The sequence below is a fragment of the Elephas maximus genome, chromosome 4 (assembly GCF_024166365.1).
Source record: "Elephas maximus indicus isolate mEleMax1 chromosome 4, mEleMax1 primary haplotype, whole genome shotgun sequence".
NCBI classification, from domain to species: Eukaryota; Metazoa; Chordata; class Mammalia; order Proboscidea; family Elephantidae; genus Elephas; species Elephas maximus.
Genome location: NC_064822.1, coordinates 18017946 through 18036367, shown reverse-complemented (window position 1 = coordinate 18036367; position 18422 = coordinate 18017946). Strand labels below are relative to the sequence as shown.

At 39.0% G+C, this 18422-nt stretch overlaps 1 protein-coding gene across 1 annotated transcript in view; it reads right to left on the bottom strand.

The window, feature by feature from the left end:
* ADARB2 (adenosine deaminase RNA specific B2 (inactive)) overlaps nucleotides 1-14259 on the bottom strand; it is a 333805-nt gene extending 319546 nt beyond the window's left edge. The window contains exon 1 of the mRNA XM_049881621.1: nucleotides 14148-14259. Within this exon, the coding sequence (XP_049737578.1) occupies nucleotides 14148-14259 (112 nt within the window). The remainder of the gene's footprint in view (nucleotides 1-14147) is intronic.
* Nucleotides 14260-18422: the final 4163 nt, after the last annotated feature.

Here is an 18422-nt window from a genome sequence, read left to right as displayed (position 1 = left end):
AAATGTGGGGATTTTACTACAGCTCCTGCAGGCATTAAGCAAGATAACTGGGAATAATGTGAACAATATTATGCCACTAAATGTAAAACTTAGATGCAATGGACAAATTCTTTCAAAGACACAAACTATCAAAGTTCATTGAAGGAGAAGTAGATAAACTGAAGAGCCTAACATTTACTAAATAAATTGAATTCACAGCTTAAATGCTTCTCACATTAAAACTCTTGGCCCGGATAACTTCCCAGGTGAATTTCACCAAATATTTAAGAAAGAAATTATAAACATTCTATACAAAATTTTCCAGAAAACACAAAAGGAAGAAAAAATAGCAAACTCATTTTAGGAAGCTAAAGTTAACCTGAAACCAAAAGCAGACAATGGCATTACAAGAAAACTACAGACCAAAGAGCCTTCGTGAGAAGATGAAAATCCTTAAAACAAAATACTAGCAAATTGAGTTCAGCAGTATACAAAATGGATATCATGAACAAGTGTGGTTTATCTCAGGAAGACATAATTGGTTTAATACTTGAAAACCAATTAATATAATTCACTACATTAACAGAATAAAGTATAAAAATCATATTACTATCCAAATAAATGTATAAAATGTATTTGGAAAAAAAAGCATTTGAAAAAATTCAAAACCCATTTATTATTAAAAAAACTCTCAACAAATGACTAGAGGAAAACTTCTTTAAACTGATAAGGAACATATCTACATATCTACAGCTAATATTATATTAATGGTGAGAGATTGGATGATTTTTCTCTAGAATTCAGAATAAGGCAGGGATGTCAGTTCTTACCACTTATATTAAACATTGTACTGGAGGTCCTAGTTAGGGTAATAAAAAAAAAAAAAAATTTTTTTTTTAGGGTAATAAGGGAAGAAAAATAAATAAAATCATATAGATCAGAAAGAAAGAAGTAAAACTATCTTAACTCAAATGACACAGCATACACAGAAATTTCAAAGGAATGATTTAAAAAGCTAATAGAAATCGTAAGTGAATTTAACAAGGTCACAGGCTACAATTTTAATATGTAAAAATCAATTTGTTCCTATGTATTAACAATGAATAATCAGAAAATGAAATTAAAGAAATAATATTGTTATCATAAAAAAAGTGTATAACTTGAAAAAAAAAAAAAAAAGCCAAACCTCCACACTCAAATTTACAAAACATTACTGAATGAAATGAAAGAAGATCTAAATCAATGGAAGCCCAGGCCAAGCAGGACAGAGCAGAACTACCCCACAGGGTTTCCAAGGAGCGGCTGGTGGATTCAAACTGCCAACCTTTTGGTTAGCAGCCAACCTCTTAACCACTGTGCCACCAGGGCTCCATAAATCAATGGGAAGATATACTATATTCATAGATTGGAAGACTCAGTATTTCTGTTTCAATTGTCCTCAAGTTTACCTATAGATTGAACACAAATCCAATCAACAGCCCAATGGTAGGATTTTTTTAGTAGAGATTGAAAGATAATTCCAAAAATTTTATGGAAATTTAAAGAACCTGGTATAGTCAAAACAATATAAATAATTAAGAACAAATACAACATGATAATGGCATAAGGATAAATAGGCCAATGTAACGAAGTAGAGAGTTCAGAAATAGAATCATACCTGTATGATTAATTGATTTTCAACAAAGATGCCAAAGCAATTCAATGGAGAAAACAGTCTTTCTAACAAATGGTGCTGAAAAAACTGGAAATTCTATCAGAAAAAATAAATTCTGAGCCCTTTCTCATACCATACACAACAATTATCTCAAAGTGAATAATAGATCTAAATGTAAAAACCACAACTACAAAGCTTCTAAAAGAAACAAAGGAGATGATTTTTAAGGTTTTTTGTGTAGGCAAACACTTCTCAGACATGACATAGAAAGCACTAGCCATAAAAGAAAAAAAGGATAAATTTTTTTTCATCATAATTAAAAATTTTAGCTCACTGAAATAAGCTGTTAGCTCTCTGTTAAGAAAAAAAAAAAGGAAGCCACAAATGGGGATAAAATATTTCCAAACAAGTTATCTGCCTTGTATCCAAAATATATGAAGAACTCTTATACCTTGATAATAAGACAAACCATCCCATTTTAGAAAATGGGCAAAATAGTTTAACAGAAACTTCACAAAGATATGCAAATATCCAATAAAATCAAACCAAAACCCAGTGCCGTCGAGTTGATTCCGACTTTTGGATGCTTTTTGATATCCAATAAGCATATCAAAAAGCTCCCAAAAGATTGTTGTTATTGTTGTTAGGTGCCGCTGAGTCGGTTCTGACTCATAGCGACCCTATGCACAACAGAACGAAACACTGCCCAGTCCTGAGCCATCCTTACAATCGTTGTTATACTTGAGCTCATTGTTGCAGCCACTGTGTCAGGACACCTCCTTGAAGGTCTTCCTCTTTTCTGCTGACCCTGTACACTGCCAAGCATGATGTCCTTCTCCAGGGACTGTTCCCTCCTGACAACATATCCAAAGTATGTAAGATGCAGTCTCACCATCCTTGCTTCTAAGGAGCATTTGGTTGTACTTCTTCTAAGACAGATTTGTTTGTTCTTTTGGCAGTCCATGGTAAATTCAATATTCTTTGCCAACACCACAATTCAAAGGCATCAATTTTTTTTTTGGTCTTCCTTATTCATTGTTCAGCTTTCACATGCATATGATGCAATTGAAAATACCATGGCTTGGGTCAGGCGCACCTTAGTCTTCAAGGTGACATCTTTGCTCTTCAACACATTCAAGAGGTCCTTTGCAGCAGATTTACCCAATGCAATGCATATTTTGATTTCTTGACTGCTGCTTCCATGGCTGTTGATTGTGGATCCAAGGAAAATGAAATCCTTGACAATTTCAATCTTTTCTCCATTTATCATGATGTTGCTTATTGGTCCATTTGTGAGGATTTTTATTTTCTTTATGTTGAGGTATAATCCATACTGAAGGCTGTGTTCTTTGATCTTCATCAGTAAGTGCTTCAAGTCCTCTTAACTTTCAGCAAGCAAGGTTGTGTCATCTGCATAATGCAGGTTGTTAATGAGTGTTCCTCCAATTCTGATGCCCCATTCTTCTTCATATAGTCCAGCTTCTCGGATTATTTGCTCAGCATACAGATTGAATAGGTATGGTGAAAGGATACAACCCTGATGCACACCTTTCCTGACTTTAAACCAATCAGTATCCCCTTGTTCTATATGAACAACTGCCTCTTGATCTATGTAAAGGTTCCTCATGAGCACAATTAAGCATTCTGGAGTTCCCATTCTTTGCAATGTTATCCAAAATTTGTTATGATCCACACAGTCGAATGCCTTTGCATAGTAATAAAACACAGGTAAACAATTTTTTTTTTTTTTTAAACATCCTTCTGGTATTCTCTGCTTTCAGCCAGGATCCATCTAACATCAGCAATGATACCCCTGGTTCCACGTCCGCTTCTGAAACCGGCCTGAATTTCTGGCAGTTGCCTGTCGATATACTGCTGCAGCCACTTTTGAATGATCTTCAACAAAATTTTGCTTGAGTGTGATATTAATTATATTGTTCTATAATTTCCACATTCAGTTGGATCACCTTTCTTGGGAATAGGCATAAATATGGATTTCTTTCAGTAAGTTGGCGAGGAAGTTGTCTTCCATATTTCTTGGCATAGATGAGTGAACACCTGCAGTGCTGCATCTGCTTGTTGAAACATCTCAATCGATATTCCATCAATTCCTGGAGCTTGTTTTTTGCCAATCCCTTCAGAGCAGCTTGGACTTCTTCCTTCAGTACCATCAGTTCCTGATAATATGCCACCTCTTGAAATGGTTGAACATCAGCTAATTTTTTTGGTATAATAATCTCTTGCTTTCTTCATGAATGATGTCCTTGATGTCATTCCACAACTTGTCTGGTCTTCAGTTACTAGTGTTCAGTGCATCAAATCTATTCTTCAGATGGTCTCTAAAGTCAGGTGGGAGCCCAAAAGATTAGACATTAGTTTATCTTCTGCTGTTTGTGCAATTTTAGTTATGTTTCATATTCTATTTATGCCATTTATTTTTTTCTTCTATGATCTTTATAGTTTCAGGTTTTACATTTGGGTCTTTGATCCATTTTGAGTGAGTTTCTGTGTATGGCGTGAGGTATTTTTTCTGCAAATGAATATCCGGTTTTGCCAGCACCATTTGTTAAAAAGACTTTCTCTTTCCCATTTAATGAACTTCAGCCCTTTGTTGAAGATCTGCTGTCCATAGGTGGATGGATTTACTTCTGGGTTCTCAATTCTGTTCCATTGGTTTCTGTGTCTGTCATTGTACCAGTACCAGGGTGCTCTGACTACTGTGGCTATGTAGTAGGTTTGAGATAGAGGAATGTAGGGCCTTCTACTTTGTTCTTCTTCAGTAATACTTTGCTTATCCAGGGGCCTTCTTTTCAGATAAAGTCGGTAATAAGTTTTTCTCTCTCCTTAAAGAATAATGTTGGAGTTTGGATTGGGATTGCATATATTTGTAGATCACTTTGGGTAATTATTGTCATTTTCACAATGTTAAGTCTTCCTGTCCATCTATGTAGGTTTCTTGCAGTAGAGTCTTGTAGTTTTCTTTGTGTAAGTCTTTTACCTCTCCAGTTAGACTTATTCCTAAGTCTTTTATCTTTTTGAGGGCTACTGTAAATGGTACTGTTTTCCTGATTTCATTTTTAGAGTTCCCGTAGTTGGTGTAGGGAATCCAACTGGTTTTCATATGTCGATCTTGTACTCTGCCACTTTGTAGAATTCTTCTATTAATTCCAATAACTTTCTTGTTTAGTCTCTGGGATTTTCTATGTATATGATCATATCTTCTGGGCATAGGGATAGTTTTAATTCTTCCTTACCAATTTGGATGCCCTTTATTTCCCTTTCTTGCCTTACTGCTCTCGCTAGGACTTCCAGTACAATATTGAATAAGTGTGGTGCTGATAAAGGGCATCCTTGTCTGGCTCCTGTTCTTAAGGGGAATGATTTCAGTGTCTCTCTGTTGAGAATAATGTTGGTTGCTGGTTTTGTATACATGTCCTTAATTGTGTTGAGAAATTTCCCATCTATTCCTAGTTTCCTAAGAGGTTTTATCAAGAATGAGTGTTGGAGTTTATCAAATGCCCTTTCTGCATTGAATGAGTTGATCATGTGATTCTTGTTCTTTCTTTATGTGGTGGATTACCTTGATTGATTATCTAATGTTGGACCACCCTTGCATGTCTGGTATGAATTCCACTTGGTCATGATGTATTATTTTGTTGATACGTTGTTGAATTCTATTGGCTAGAATTTTGTTGACAATTTTTGCTTCTACATTCATGAGGGATATTGGGCTATAATTTTTCTTTTTCAATGGTGTCTTTCCCTGGTTTTGATATCAGGGTTATGCCTTCTTCATAGAATGAATTCAGGAGTATTCCATTTCTGTGTTTAGCAATAGTTTGAATAGTATTGGTATCAATTTTTCCCTGAATGTTTGGTACAATTCTCCAGTGAAAATCTGAGAGACTAAACAAGAAAGCTATTGGAACTAATAGAAGAATTTGACAAAATGGCAGAGTACAAGATCAACATACAAAAACCAGTTGGATTCCCTACACCAACAACAAAAACTCTGTAGAGGGATGGTATGGTGCATCTGACTAAGCCACCATCTTGGCTCCTCCCCTGGATAATAGATATTAAATGGAGTTGCTACTAGGAAAGAGTAAATTTTATATATAATCATGTCTGCACTTATCAAGACTAAGGTTTGTTTGTTTTGCTTAATATATAGATGTCAAAGCTCAATTATGTTAAAAAAAAAAGCTTTGAAGTTGCAACAAGAATCAGAACCTTAAAGACAAAGACCTCTTGAATCATCCTCATATATATATCAAGACAACTATAAGTATGAAAAACACTAGAGGAAATAACTAACGAAGGTTAAATGAGAACCACAGAAAGTCAAAAGTTGAAATCAGAAATGTGATCCTCAGGTCCGACCACACACACCTCAGTAGTCCCTGGGGATTCAGTCCAGCAACAGTGTTCACAAGGATGATGTGAATCATTATGAAAAGATTACATTTTTTGGAGCCACTTTGTGGAAGCAAACACTTTTTTTTTCAAAATTTAGAAAACAACTTTTAATAAACATGATGAAACATTAAAAAATATTTTTGTGTATGAACACATGTTAGTTTTATGGAGAATTCATTCAGTTGAAATAATATACTTACTGGTAATGCTAATAAAAACTGTAATCGCTAAATTATGTAACGTTTGATCTTATACTTGTCATTTGGGAAGCACTAAGTATTTCATTTAGTGGTTTAACTGGTTTAAATGTAGTATATGTTATTTAAAACACACACATATATATTTACAATTTCATATATATATATATATATACATATACATAAAATTAAGCACTTTAGTTGTCCTGATTGCAAAAATTTCATGTGAAGTTTTGTACCTGTGTTTTCCTTCTTTTGTAGGCCACATACATACATTTCCACATCTATAACTGCTTGGCTATCTGATACAATTACATAACTGAAAAAGAAGGGCACCAGTTGGATACAACAGAACTCTGTTGGTGCCTGTGGGCTACAATACCTCAGCCTCTTTTATAAGTTTCCTTCTTATGTTTTCTTTTAGCTAAAAACACACTCTGACAGATGGTCTCTCTCAAACTTGACCCACTTTCTCCCCTGACTGTATATTCTAATTGAATACAGGTATATCTTTAAAACGGACACTGCTTGTACGGAATCACAAACTCAAATCAGTATGAACAGGTGGGCTACCCTGAGAAGCAAGGAAATAATTAACCTCGATGCAGGCAGGAGAAAGGAATAACATTTAGGAGTAAAGGCCAAGGATTTATCTCAAAGATTTTTAGGAACACATATTTTAAAACACTGTTTTCAAGCTTCCATGCTATAAATAACACACAGGAGTTCAGGCAACTTTTTAAAAAAGACTCTGAGTCCACGTTGAGTTTTGTAAAACACAAGAAAAGTTGATTCCTTGTGATGACTGTTGGGTTAGAATCTCTTCTGACAATTTCAAAGATGGATAAAATTCAGGGGTTTGATACTGCAAGGTCAAAGTAAACAGATACTAGGCTGCGCTATGAGTTACTCTTCACTCAACAAATCTTTATTGAATTGTTAATAGTGGCACACCTAAGTACATAATTTCTAACTCTGATGCTAGGAAGGAACAGTGCAGAGAGCCCTAGCCTGGCTGGGGAGGTCAAGAATGCCAGGGAAGACATCTGTTATGTGTAAGGGGATTAAAAAAAAAAAAAATTAAGTACCTGATAAGATCTGAAATGGCTAGTTTGAGGATTGGGTGTGATTCCTTGTTAGCTGGTTCTGTTTTCACTCTAGCGGCAGCCATCCTCTGTACTGTTTCTAAGAGAGAAATGTCCAGTAATGATGGTGTAACTACATTTCGACCCTTACCTGTCACACACCTGTGTAATTATCACACTAGCCAAAGAAAAGATACGTATATCCTTTAAGCCAATCGCCGTACCTAGCTTGCATTACAGGAAGTCCTGCCTTAAATTCCTGCCATAGAAATCTCACCTTAAAAAGATCTATTACCAATTGAGTAATGTCTTTGGATGATCTAAGCCTGTAATTAGCAATCAAGTAATGTCTTTTGATGATCTAAGTTTGTAAATACCAATCAAGTAAATGTGTTTCATATCCATTGTTCCCCTCTCATAAAACATCATCGCTGAGTTGCCATTTTCGATTAATGGATTCCAGCACATGGAGTTTAGTCTATTCCCAGCTCGAGCTGTCTCTTTTCTTTCAATAAATCTCTCAGTTTTACATTAATCAGAGTATGGATGGTTACCCTAAGACAGTCACGAGGTGATTAATTAGCTGAGACCTTATAGGTAATAATAATATCTACCATTTGTTAAACCCACAGATAGTCTTTGAACTTAAAGCATCTGGTTCCAGAGCCACTCAATTATACTTCCTCTGCTAGGGTGAGTAAAGGCTTACCCAAGTTAAGAGAGGAAGAACATCCCAAGTAGGAGGAACAGAAGTAGCAATCCAGGATCTCAGTTAAGCTTCTGAAATATGGTAACTCTATCTAGATAGCTTACTATTATCATAGGGATGGATCCTTGAGGCGATACTATAAGACTTGATTCTGAGTTGGGAGTACCAGGGGACCAGATGGCAGCAACTTTAATAGTGAGAAATGAAGAAATAGAGAAAGGGAAGAAGGACAATGAGAGAAAGGGAGGACGCAGAGGAAAAGAGAAAATGGGAGAAGAATGAAAGAACTCTTACTGAAGATGAGTTTGAAAACCCAGACACAGGGTCCTATGAGACAATCAACATTTGGAAATCTGTGTCAAAGAGGACAAGGGTGATCAGTTGGTAACAGCCAGGCAGGCACACAGCAATCTGGATCAATTAAACAAAGAGGTTTTTTCCTATTTCCCTCTCCTTTGGAAGGGCTTAGAATTGGGTATGAGAGTGTAAATTTTAATCTGGACTGGACTGAGTTTCATACATTGAAAATGACTAGAAAGTCATGGGGTCTGCCTAAGATTCACTGAGGGATAGAAAAAGGGGGAGGGGTGGTGGTTAAACAGACTATGTTTGTCATTGTCACAAGGATTGAAATTGTTGAGTGCAAGTTTTTCTTTCTTTTTATCTTTATATCTCTTGTTTTTCAATAACCTCAGCAAATCAGTTGCCCTTGAGTTGACTCCAACTCATGGATACCCCATGCATGTCAGAGCAGAAGTAGGCTCCAATGGGTTTTCGATGGCTGATTTTTTGGCAGTAGATCAACAGGCCTCTCTTTCTAGATGCCTCTGGATGGACTCCAACCTTCAACCTTTCAGTTAGCAGCCAAGTGCGTTAGCCCTTTGTACCACACTGGGACCTCAATCACCTCAGAGAGCACCCTAAATTCCTTTTGAAAGTTCTCACATTCCTTAGGAAGTAATCCCTAAGTGAACGTTGCTATAATCTTCTGGCAGCTATGAGAGCTATGAATAACTGTGTGTTAACAGCTGTGTGTATATGTGACTTGGAAAATAAGAATTCTAATTCACAGGAATAAGAAGCATGGCTATCAGTTAGTTGTGCTGCAAAATTTAGAGCTCTTTTATGAAATTAGTCCTTTTCTCATCATTTTATTTTTAAGGCACTTTGTTTCCCTCTTACACGACTTTCCCTAAAGTCGCACACCGAGATATTTTCCTACCAATACTGCAATATTAATCACAGGGTAGGTTTTTGGCCAGGAAATAATCACCGTGCCTTGAGCAATCTTGTAGACCAAACAGATATTCTGGGCTTGATATATATGCCACATCCCAGCTAAACATTTATTTTTGGAAATAGTGGGGAAAAAAACTAAAAACAAACAAGCCCACACACCAGATTGTTCTCGGTGCCCTTCCAGATGTGGATAGTGGGTACAGATACAGATGGTCTGACAAGTGATTGACAGAGAAAGGTGAATCTTTGCAAAAAAACTATATTTAAATTAGAAAAAAAAAACCCTAAAGGTGTGGGTTCACACTTCACTTAGACTCATAGCTTTCTAAATTATCTGCCAAGGAGCTCTGTGGCTTTGCAAATTTCTAAACAGGTTCTTCATTTTATGCTCCATTTGGGAGTGGATGCATATAGAAATTGTATGACCTCATTCTCTAAATTTTAATTCAGTACCCTCAACCCAACTTTGAAATGTGAGTGCAACTGCGGGCTCTGGCTCTTCACTGCTAGACAACAGCTCATGCTTCACACCTAGTGGCTTCAGGGCCGGGCATAACTGCAGTCCAGTCTGTACACTATTGTATGTGTAGGACCCTACCTTATGTGTCCCTGTCTGTTGGGGACAGCAGAAAGGACTACAAAGTAATGGATAATGTGGTGAACAGAGAAGATCAGAGTTCTCCTGTGATGCTATCTGAGGCTGTTTCAGACTCTGACACCAGACAAAAAACCTTTAGGCTCCTTTGAAAGATTTTCTTTCACTACAACCAATCACATCAGGGTTGACCAGAGCTATTCCTTCAGCAAGTGCCTACGGAAGCCCTACAGCACGCCAAGCACTTGGCCAGGCAGGCTGTGTGTTTATGACAGCAACTACATTCTGGGATTACCTGGAGAGTTAAGAAAGTTTTTACAAAGGCTGAAGTTTATTTCTCAAATTAGGCAGATAAATGTGTTCTTGTTTTATTTTGCTCATTATCCATGCACTGAGACTCACACACTTAAATAAGCACACAATTCCACTCAGAGTGCTCACTTGCACAGATTAAAAAACAACAAAACCTGCTGCCCTGGAGTAAACTCCAATTCTTGGTGACTCCATGTGTATTAGAGTAGAACTGTTCTCCTTAGAGTTTTCAATGGCTAAGTTTTTTGGAAGTAGATCACCAGGCCCTTCTTTTGAGGAGTCTCAAACCTGCAATGTTTTGGTTACCAGTAGAGAGCATTAACCATATAAATACCACACAGGGACTCCAGAGACATTGTCCCGTTTTCTAATTTTAGGGAAAGAAGGACACTATTTCTGTTGTAGAAAATTTCCCAACAGTTCTAGGACATTCTCCTCTTTTGTGCTCCATATTTGTTGGCTTAAAAAAAAAAAAAAAAAAAAAAAAAAATTTTTTTTTTTTTTTTTTTACCTAGATTCAGAGGGAAGTTAATGGTAGCTCCAAAGGGTTGGAAGCTAAAACAACAACTTTAATTTCATAGTTTCATCGTTTACATTTCTGCCAGTACAAGTAGTCATTTCCATTGTGGGACAGTTTGGGGGAGTTGAGGGAGTTCTTGGTCAAAGGCAGCAGGTAGTAAAGGGGCTATAGTGATAAATTAAATGGCAGGGAATTTTAGCACTGAAATCAAGAGCCTTCACTGCTAACTTGGCTCTGAGGATGAGTGCTGAGTACTAGGAAGTCTAGAGGAAGTCTATGAGAGATAACTGGTCTGTGATTCTAGTTAGGAATTGTATTAATCAGCCTAAAGATACAAACTCTCACGACATAGAAATTTAACCTTACAGCTCTAGATAGGAGCTCTGAGGACTACAGTTAGTGAACTACGACTACAATGAGAAATACAACTCTCTGCATTGTAAGCATTAATTCTACATTGGTTTTGAATTTCTTGTCCCTTTAGACATGTTTTCCCCAAAGTCCTGCACCTTCCTTTCTTTACAGCCTCTGGTCTTCCTTCTCTCTTTTGTTTAGAAACACACTAAGCACAAAGCCCTTTATTTCTTTTATAATGATATGTACTCTTTTTCACTTTGTAATGTGAGGTTTGCCCCCATTAGTTTTCTCTGGTCATGACCACTTCTCAGGCACCTCTTGCCTCTCCTGTACTAGAAGCTCCAACCCTAAATTATTGCTCCTGCCAGCGCACAAACAGCTTTATGAGCACCCGGCCACTGACAAAGGCTTGCTGGGTGTTTTGAGCCCTGCATCTTGTAATACAACCTCTGAAAGATGGTTATTTTACACACAAGCTATCACAGCATAATAGAACTCAAATTATCAATCACATGCTGTCTACCTCTTCATAGCCCTTCTTGCACTGCTCCCCAGTCCTCCTGCCAGAAAGGCGTTCTCTAAGTCCCTGGAACTCGTGGGAAATTGGGCATGTACTTTGGGGCACTACTGTTGACAACTGGCCAGCATGATACAATTTTTAAGCTTTCTTTAATATGCACAATGTCACTTTCTATGTATTATATTGAGTGCACGTTTCCTTAGTTTGTTGTGAAGTTTGGGCTGTGCTTTCATTAGGAGGCGATTATGTGGAGTGGCTTCTCCATGACGTTTCTGCCACCTTGTCCTGCTTTACAAAGCAAACACCCTATGAACAGGATGCCCACCTGTCCCAGTTTTCCCTGGTCAGTCCCATTTTATGTGTAATTATTAGTAGCATTTCCTTTCACTCACAAAACTGTCTCCGTTGCGAATGTTGTCTGGGGTCTTAAACGCTAGCAAGCAGACATCTAAGATGCATCAAGGAGTCTCAACCCACCTGGATCAAAGGAGAATAACAAACACCAAGGATACAAGGTAATTACGAGCCCAAGAGACAGAAAGGGCCACATAAACCAGAGACTACATCAGCCTGAGACCAGAAGAAGTAGATGGTGCCTGGCTACACCGATGACTGCCCTGACAGGGAACACAACAGAGAACCCCTGAGGGAGCAGGAGAGCAGTGGGATGCAGACCCCAAATTCTTGCAAAAAGACTGAACTTAATGGTCTGATTGAGACTAGAAGGACCCCGGTGGTCATGGCCCCCAGACCTTCTGTTAGCCCAAAACAGGAACCATTCCTGGAGCCAACTCTTCAGACATGGATTGGACTGGACAATGGGTTGGAGAGGAATGCTGGTGAGGAGTGAGCTTCTTGGATCAGGTGGACACTTGAGACTATGTTGGCATCTCCTTCCTGGAGGGGAGATGAGAGGGTAGAGGGTGTTAGAAGCCGGAGATATGGACATGAAAAGAGAGAGTGGAGGGAGGGAGCGGGCTGTCTCATTAGGGGGAGAACAATTGGGAGTATGTAGCAAGGTGTATATAAGTTTTTGTGTGAGAGACTGACTTGATTTGTAAATTTTCACTTAAAGCACAATAAAAATTAAAAAAAAAATTGTCTCCGTTGGGACAAAGTATAAGGTCATCTTTTTTTTTTTTTTTTTAATATTTTGTTGTATTTTCAGTGAAGGTTTACGTAGCAGTTTAGGTTTCCACTGAACAATTTCTACACAAATTGTTCAATGACATTGATTATATTCTTCACAAGGTGTGTACATTCTTATTTCTGTTCTGGTTGTTCCCTTTCCATTAATCTAGTTTCCCTGCCCCCTTACTTCTCATCTGTGTTTTAAAGTAATTGTTGACCCTTTGGTTTCAGAAGAAAAAAAAAAATTTTTTTTTTTTTTTATAGAGGTGATTTTTTAAAAGAGCACCGTACTTACAAGTGATATTTATTATTTGTTATTAAGCTACAAGGCTTACTCAGAGGCTTAATTTTGGTTCAAGGTTTGAAGACTATCTCAAGGCAACAGTCTTAACCAGTTCAGTAAGTCTGCTTTTTTTTTCTCCCCCCTAGGAATTTGAGGTTCTGTTTCGTATTTTCTTCCATTCTATCAGGGTCCAACTACTGTGGTCCTAGTTAGAACACTCAGTAGTGGTAGCCGGGTACCATCTAGTTCTGGTCTCAGGGCAGATGAGGTCATGGTTCATGTAGACTACTTGTCCTGTAGACTAGTTTCTTCTTTGAGTCTTTGGTTTCCTTCTTTCTCTTTTGCTCCAGATGAGTAGAGACCAATAATTGTATCTTAGATGGCTGCATGCAAGCTTTAAGACCCCAGACACTATTCACCAAACTAGGATGTAAAACATAACTTTATGAACAATGTTATGCCAAATGGCCAAGATGCTCCTTAAGAGCATCCTAATCCTTCAAACTCAGAAATCCAATACTGTGAGGTGTTTGGTTATATGTAAGAAGTATCTGTAACTGTGCCCCCACGTGCTTTATTATACATATTAATATATGTGTATATGTCACATACATGCCTATACATATATGTATGCATACACCTATATATACAAGCATATACTCAAATATACATACCTATACACGTATATGCCTACATACACACATATAGACCCACACATATATTTTTGTTTGTTTTTTACTGTTGTTTCAAAATTATATATGCCATAGCAGTTACCAACAGGTTCTTTTTTCTTGTGTACACTTTAGTGTTATCATTTACCTTTGTCAAACTGTGTACACTTCACCCTCATTTCGTGTCATCTTTCCCACCACCAAAAATAGCAAGCATCTACTATCATTCTCTAGAGAGTCTAGAGAATGAGTCTCCCTGTCATGGATTGAATTATGTCCCCCCACCCGCCCCCAAATGTGTGTATCAACTTGGTTAGGCCATGATTCCCAGTACTGTGTGGTTGTCCTCCATTTTGTGACTGTAATTTTACATTAAGAGGATTAGGGTGGGATTGTAACACCACCCTTACTCAGGTCACCTCTAAGAGATTGAAGATGCACATGGAAAGGCCCAGGAGGCACCTTCCTGGAATTACCTGTGGATTCCTCTGGTTGGAGCACAGACTGGGGAGAGGAGGAACGTGTCAGCGCTGGGAAGTGAGCAGCAGCAGAATTAGCATCACGTGGTGCAAGGTTCCATTTGTCCATTTGCCATTTACTAAAAAACCAAAAATCCAAACCTGTTGCCATCTAGTCGATTCCGACTCAAGGTGACCCCATGTGTCACAGGATAGAACTGTACTCCATAGGGTTTTCTTGACTGTAATCCTTTGTGGGAGCAGATGTACCAAGACTTTCTTCCTGGGTGCCGGCAGGTGGGCTCAAACTGCCAACCTTTAGGTTAGTAATTGAGTGCAAACCATGTACAGTTGCTGGGAATTAACCTTGAGGGCCAAACGGAACATTGGAGGGTTTTAAGCCAGGACTTGCTATGGTCAGATCTGCATTTTACAAAGACAACAATGCTGGACCTCTACACGGAAAGAGTACACATGAATCGAGGAAATCCCTCTGCAACGAGTCTTTTATTCTTCAAGCTAAAGAGGTCCTTTCTGAACTCACTGCTCAGAGGTATACAGCTGATGATACTGTCTTGAAAATGAAGTCTAATACAGAAGTCAGAATTTAAGTGCCACTGTGACTGACTGTGTGACCTTGGCCACCCCCCAAAATCTTTCATACTTGGTACTCCTTGATAGTGCTTGAATGAGCCTCATCGAAAGTCACCACAATAACAGAATGGCAAGATAATGATACATCTCAGCCACCATCTCCTCTGAGGTTCTACCTGATCCTTTTCCCCCAAATCTTGTTAATTACCCCAATAACTACTATCCAAACCTCACAACTTTAATCCTATATCCCTATTATGTTATTGTTGGCTGCTGTCCAATTGGTCCCTGATTCATGGTTACCCCATGCTCAACAGGACACAACATTACCCTGCACTGTGCCATCCCCAAAATTGGTTGAGGATTGGACCATTGTGATCTATATGGTTTTCACTGGCAATTTTTGGTAGTAGATTGCCAGGCCTTTCTTCCTAGTCTTAGTCTAGGTCTGTTGAAACCCGTTCAGCCTCATAGCAACACACAAGTCTGCAGTGATGGAAGGGTGGTGGCCATGCATGAGGTGCAATGGCCAGGAATATCCCTAGTATGGCTACTTATTTATGTGCACTTATTTTACCCACTAGATTGTCGACTCCCCAAGCAAGGCAGGATAACACAGCAGTTAAGACATGGAACTTTGCCTGCAGGCTGCATGGTCAGGTGGTTCTAAGTTCCAATTCACAGCATTTCCACCCACAAGCAGTAGGATCCTGCCTAATTTCCCTACCCTCTTTAAACCTCAGTTTTCTCATCTATAAAATGCGGTTAGTCATCATCATCTCCCTCATGGGGCTGTTATGCAAATTAAATGAGAAGAGGCCTGGGAAGTACAGCATGGCATCTGGAAGGTGATACCAACCGACCAATCCGCTGGTGTTGAGTCGATTCCGACTCATAGTGACCCTATAGGACAGAGTAGAACTGTCCCATAGGGTTTTCAAGGAGCACCTGGAGGATTTGAACTGCCAACCTTTAACCACTACACCACCAGGGTTTCCTGGAAGGTAATGTTAGCAATTCTTACTTTTAATATTAAGACTGATTTGCCTCAGTATAAAAGCCAGTTGCTGTTAAAGTCAGTTCTCATGGCGACCCCACGTGTGTCGGAGTAGAACTGTGCACCACAGGGTTTTCAATGGCAATGATCTTTCAGAAGTAGGTTGTCAGGCCTTTCTTCTGAGGTTTCTCTGTGTAGATTTGAACTGCCAGCCTTAGGTATATCTTAGTTTAGGAATAGAAAGGGCAAACTACCTAAGGAGATTTTTTTTCCTTTCTCAAAAATCTCCTTTGCAATTAAATCAAAGAAGAGAAGATATTTTGAATCCATGATAAAATAACACCACCAAAGAGATGGAGAAGAACCTGTGCTTTTCAGATTAGATCATGTTTTTGGAATGGGTTGGCACTAGGCTAATACTATTTAAATAGAATTTTTGATCAATGATATTTTTTTCTTGTTACTGATTTTTATTACAATTCATCATTTCCCTCCTTTCTGATTGAACTTCAATCAATTAACAGGATCACCCAACCTTGTTGCTTTGTGTCTCTCTGCCTCTCAGCTTCCCTGTTAGGCTGTTAATGAATGCTCAGAAATAAAAGAAGTGTTGTCACAAAAATTCTGTAGGGAATTGTCAGGCAATGTGGATAATCTCGCCCTAAACTTCATTTGTAAACATGAACTTTCACATGCACAGGTGTTTGCAGTATGACTGGGGAGGTACAGCAGCCTGAACAGTCCGTCAGAGAGGGAGCTATGGGGAAAGCCGGCAGATTTCTCTGGCTCACCAGACAAGATTTAACAACGCTGTGTAATCAGGACTATTTAAGTAAATAACAAAAAAAGAAAGAAAGAAAAGAAAAAGACAGGTGTCTGTCCTCAAGGAGTCAGGGAGAAGAGGCTTGGACATGTGAGATAATTAACGAACAGAGATACCGAATAAACCAGCACATAGTTTGGAGTTCACGAGCTGAATGCTGCCTGTGTTCAGAAACGGGTTGTCACGCTAGTGTTTCTGTTCTGTTGTTGCTTTTCGTTGTTGTTTCTTGTTGCTTTTGGTGGTTGGCTTTGAATGATGAGGACGAGTCAGAGGAGCGAGGGCTTATCTGGCTTAGATGAGAGGAAAAAACATGAGCAAAGACTGGAGAAGAATGAGCGCGTTGTGTGTGAGAGACAGAAATGATGCGGGGTGTTAGAGCAAGATTTATGTTAGTGAGATAACACAACAAGGATAGATAAGGCGGAAACAGATTACGGATCGCCGTGTGTGTCTGCCTGAGGAATCCGAGCGCGCACCAGTAGGCACAGGGCAGCCCGTACTACCGGCCTCTGGCACTTCTTGTTGCTCGGTGCCATTGGGTTCATTCTGACTCAGCAACCTGGTGTGACAGAGTGGAAAGAACTGCCCCACCCAGTTTTCTTTGTTCTAATCTTTATGAAAGAAGGTCACCAGGTCTTTTTCCCGCAGAGCCCCTGGGTGGGTTTGAACCACCAACCTTTCAGTTAGCAGCCATGCGATTAACCGTTGCACCACTAGGGCCCCTTTCTCAGACTCAGCCCATAACCAGTTGCCCTGGAGTGGACTTTAACCCATGGCAACCCCTCGTGTCAGAGTAGAACCGTGCTCCATATGGTTTTATATGGCTGAGTTTTCAGAAGTGGATTGCCAGGTCTTTCTTCTGAGATGCCTCTGTGTGGACTCGAACTGCCAGCAACTGAGTGCGTGAGCCGTCTGCTCCACCAGGGACTCCTTATGGGCAGACCACAACAAGCCAGCACATAGGGAAGTCGTAGAGGATCAGTCCCAGGCTTCACTTCACAATGCTAACTTGGGCCATAGGACTCAGGCCCTGGGGCTTCTCCTTCTAGCAAAAGGAAAAACGTGAGTTCTGGCAGCAGTTTTACAATATAAACATAAACAGGCATTTGAGCAGACAAACCTCAGAGGCTATACTTCAGCTCTCCCTAACAGGCTATTCTAAGAGCCTTTAAAATGAAAGGCTGTTTACAGAATGAAACACATTGCATTGTGAAATATTAGTTTCTTATTACTTCTAGTAAATAGCAAAGTGAGTAAAAAACACAATGCGGTAGCTGATTTTCTATAAGATAGGCAATGTGTGTGTTGTTCTTTATTAGATTCCATGAAAATCAATCTGCAACCTAGTTCAGCCTGGTAAAATTAGATCTAAAACTATTTAATTTTGTTTCAAGAGAGTTTTTCCCATCTGATGCCTAGCCCGAGGACACACAGTGATAAAATACCTTGAGTTATTATCAGCTTGTGTGTGCCTCTGTCTGGGTAAGCATTACACAGTATTATGTATTTTCTAAGTGATTCGGTGCCTAGGATAAAAATGCAGTATACAAATAACATGATTCTGCAAGACTTCCCCATTATTAAGAGACTCATTTTTTATGCTCTTATTTTGTATTCCACATGGTTTAGTAATAAGATGTGGCAAATGGATGTTTTTAATTTGCCCTAGAATGGGCTTTTATGTTTCTGGAGTCAGACCCTCTGAATGGCTGAATGCTCTAGAAGACGACCGTTGGCCGTAAGGCCATGTCGAAGGTATCGTCAGTGATGAACAGGGATGGGCTGGCTAATAAGGCAAGGACTGGTTACCAGTTGCTGTCAAATAGACTCTGACTCATGGTGACCCGTGGGTGTCAGAGGAGAACTGCACCCCACAGGG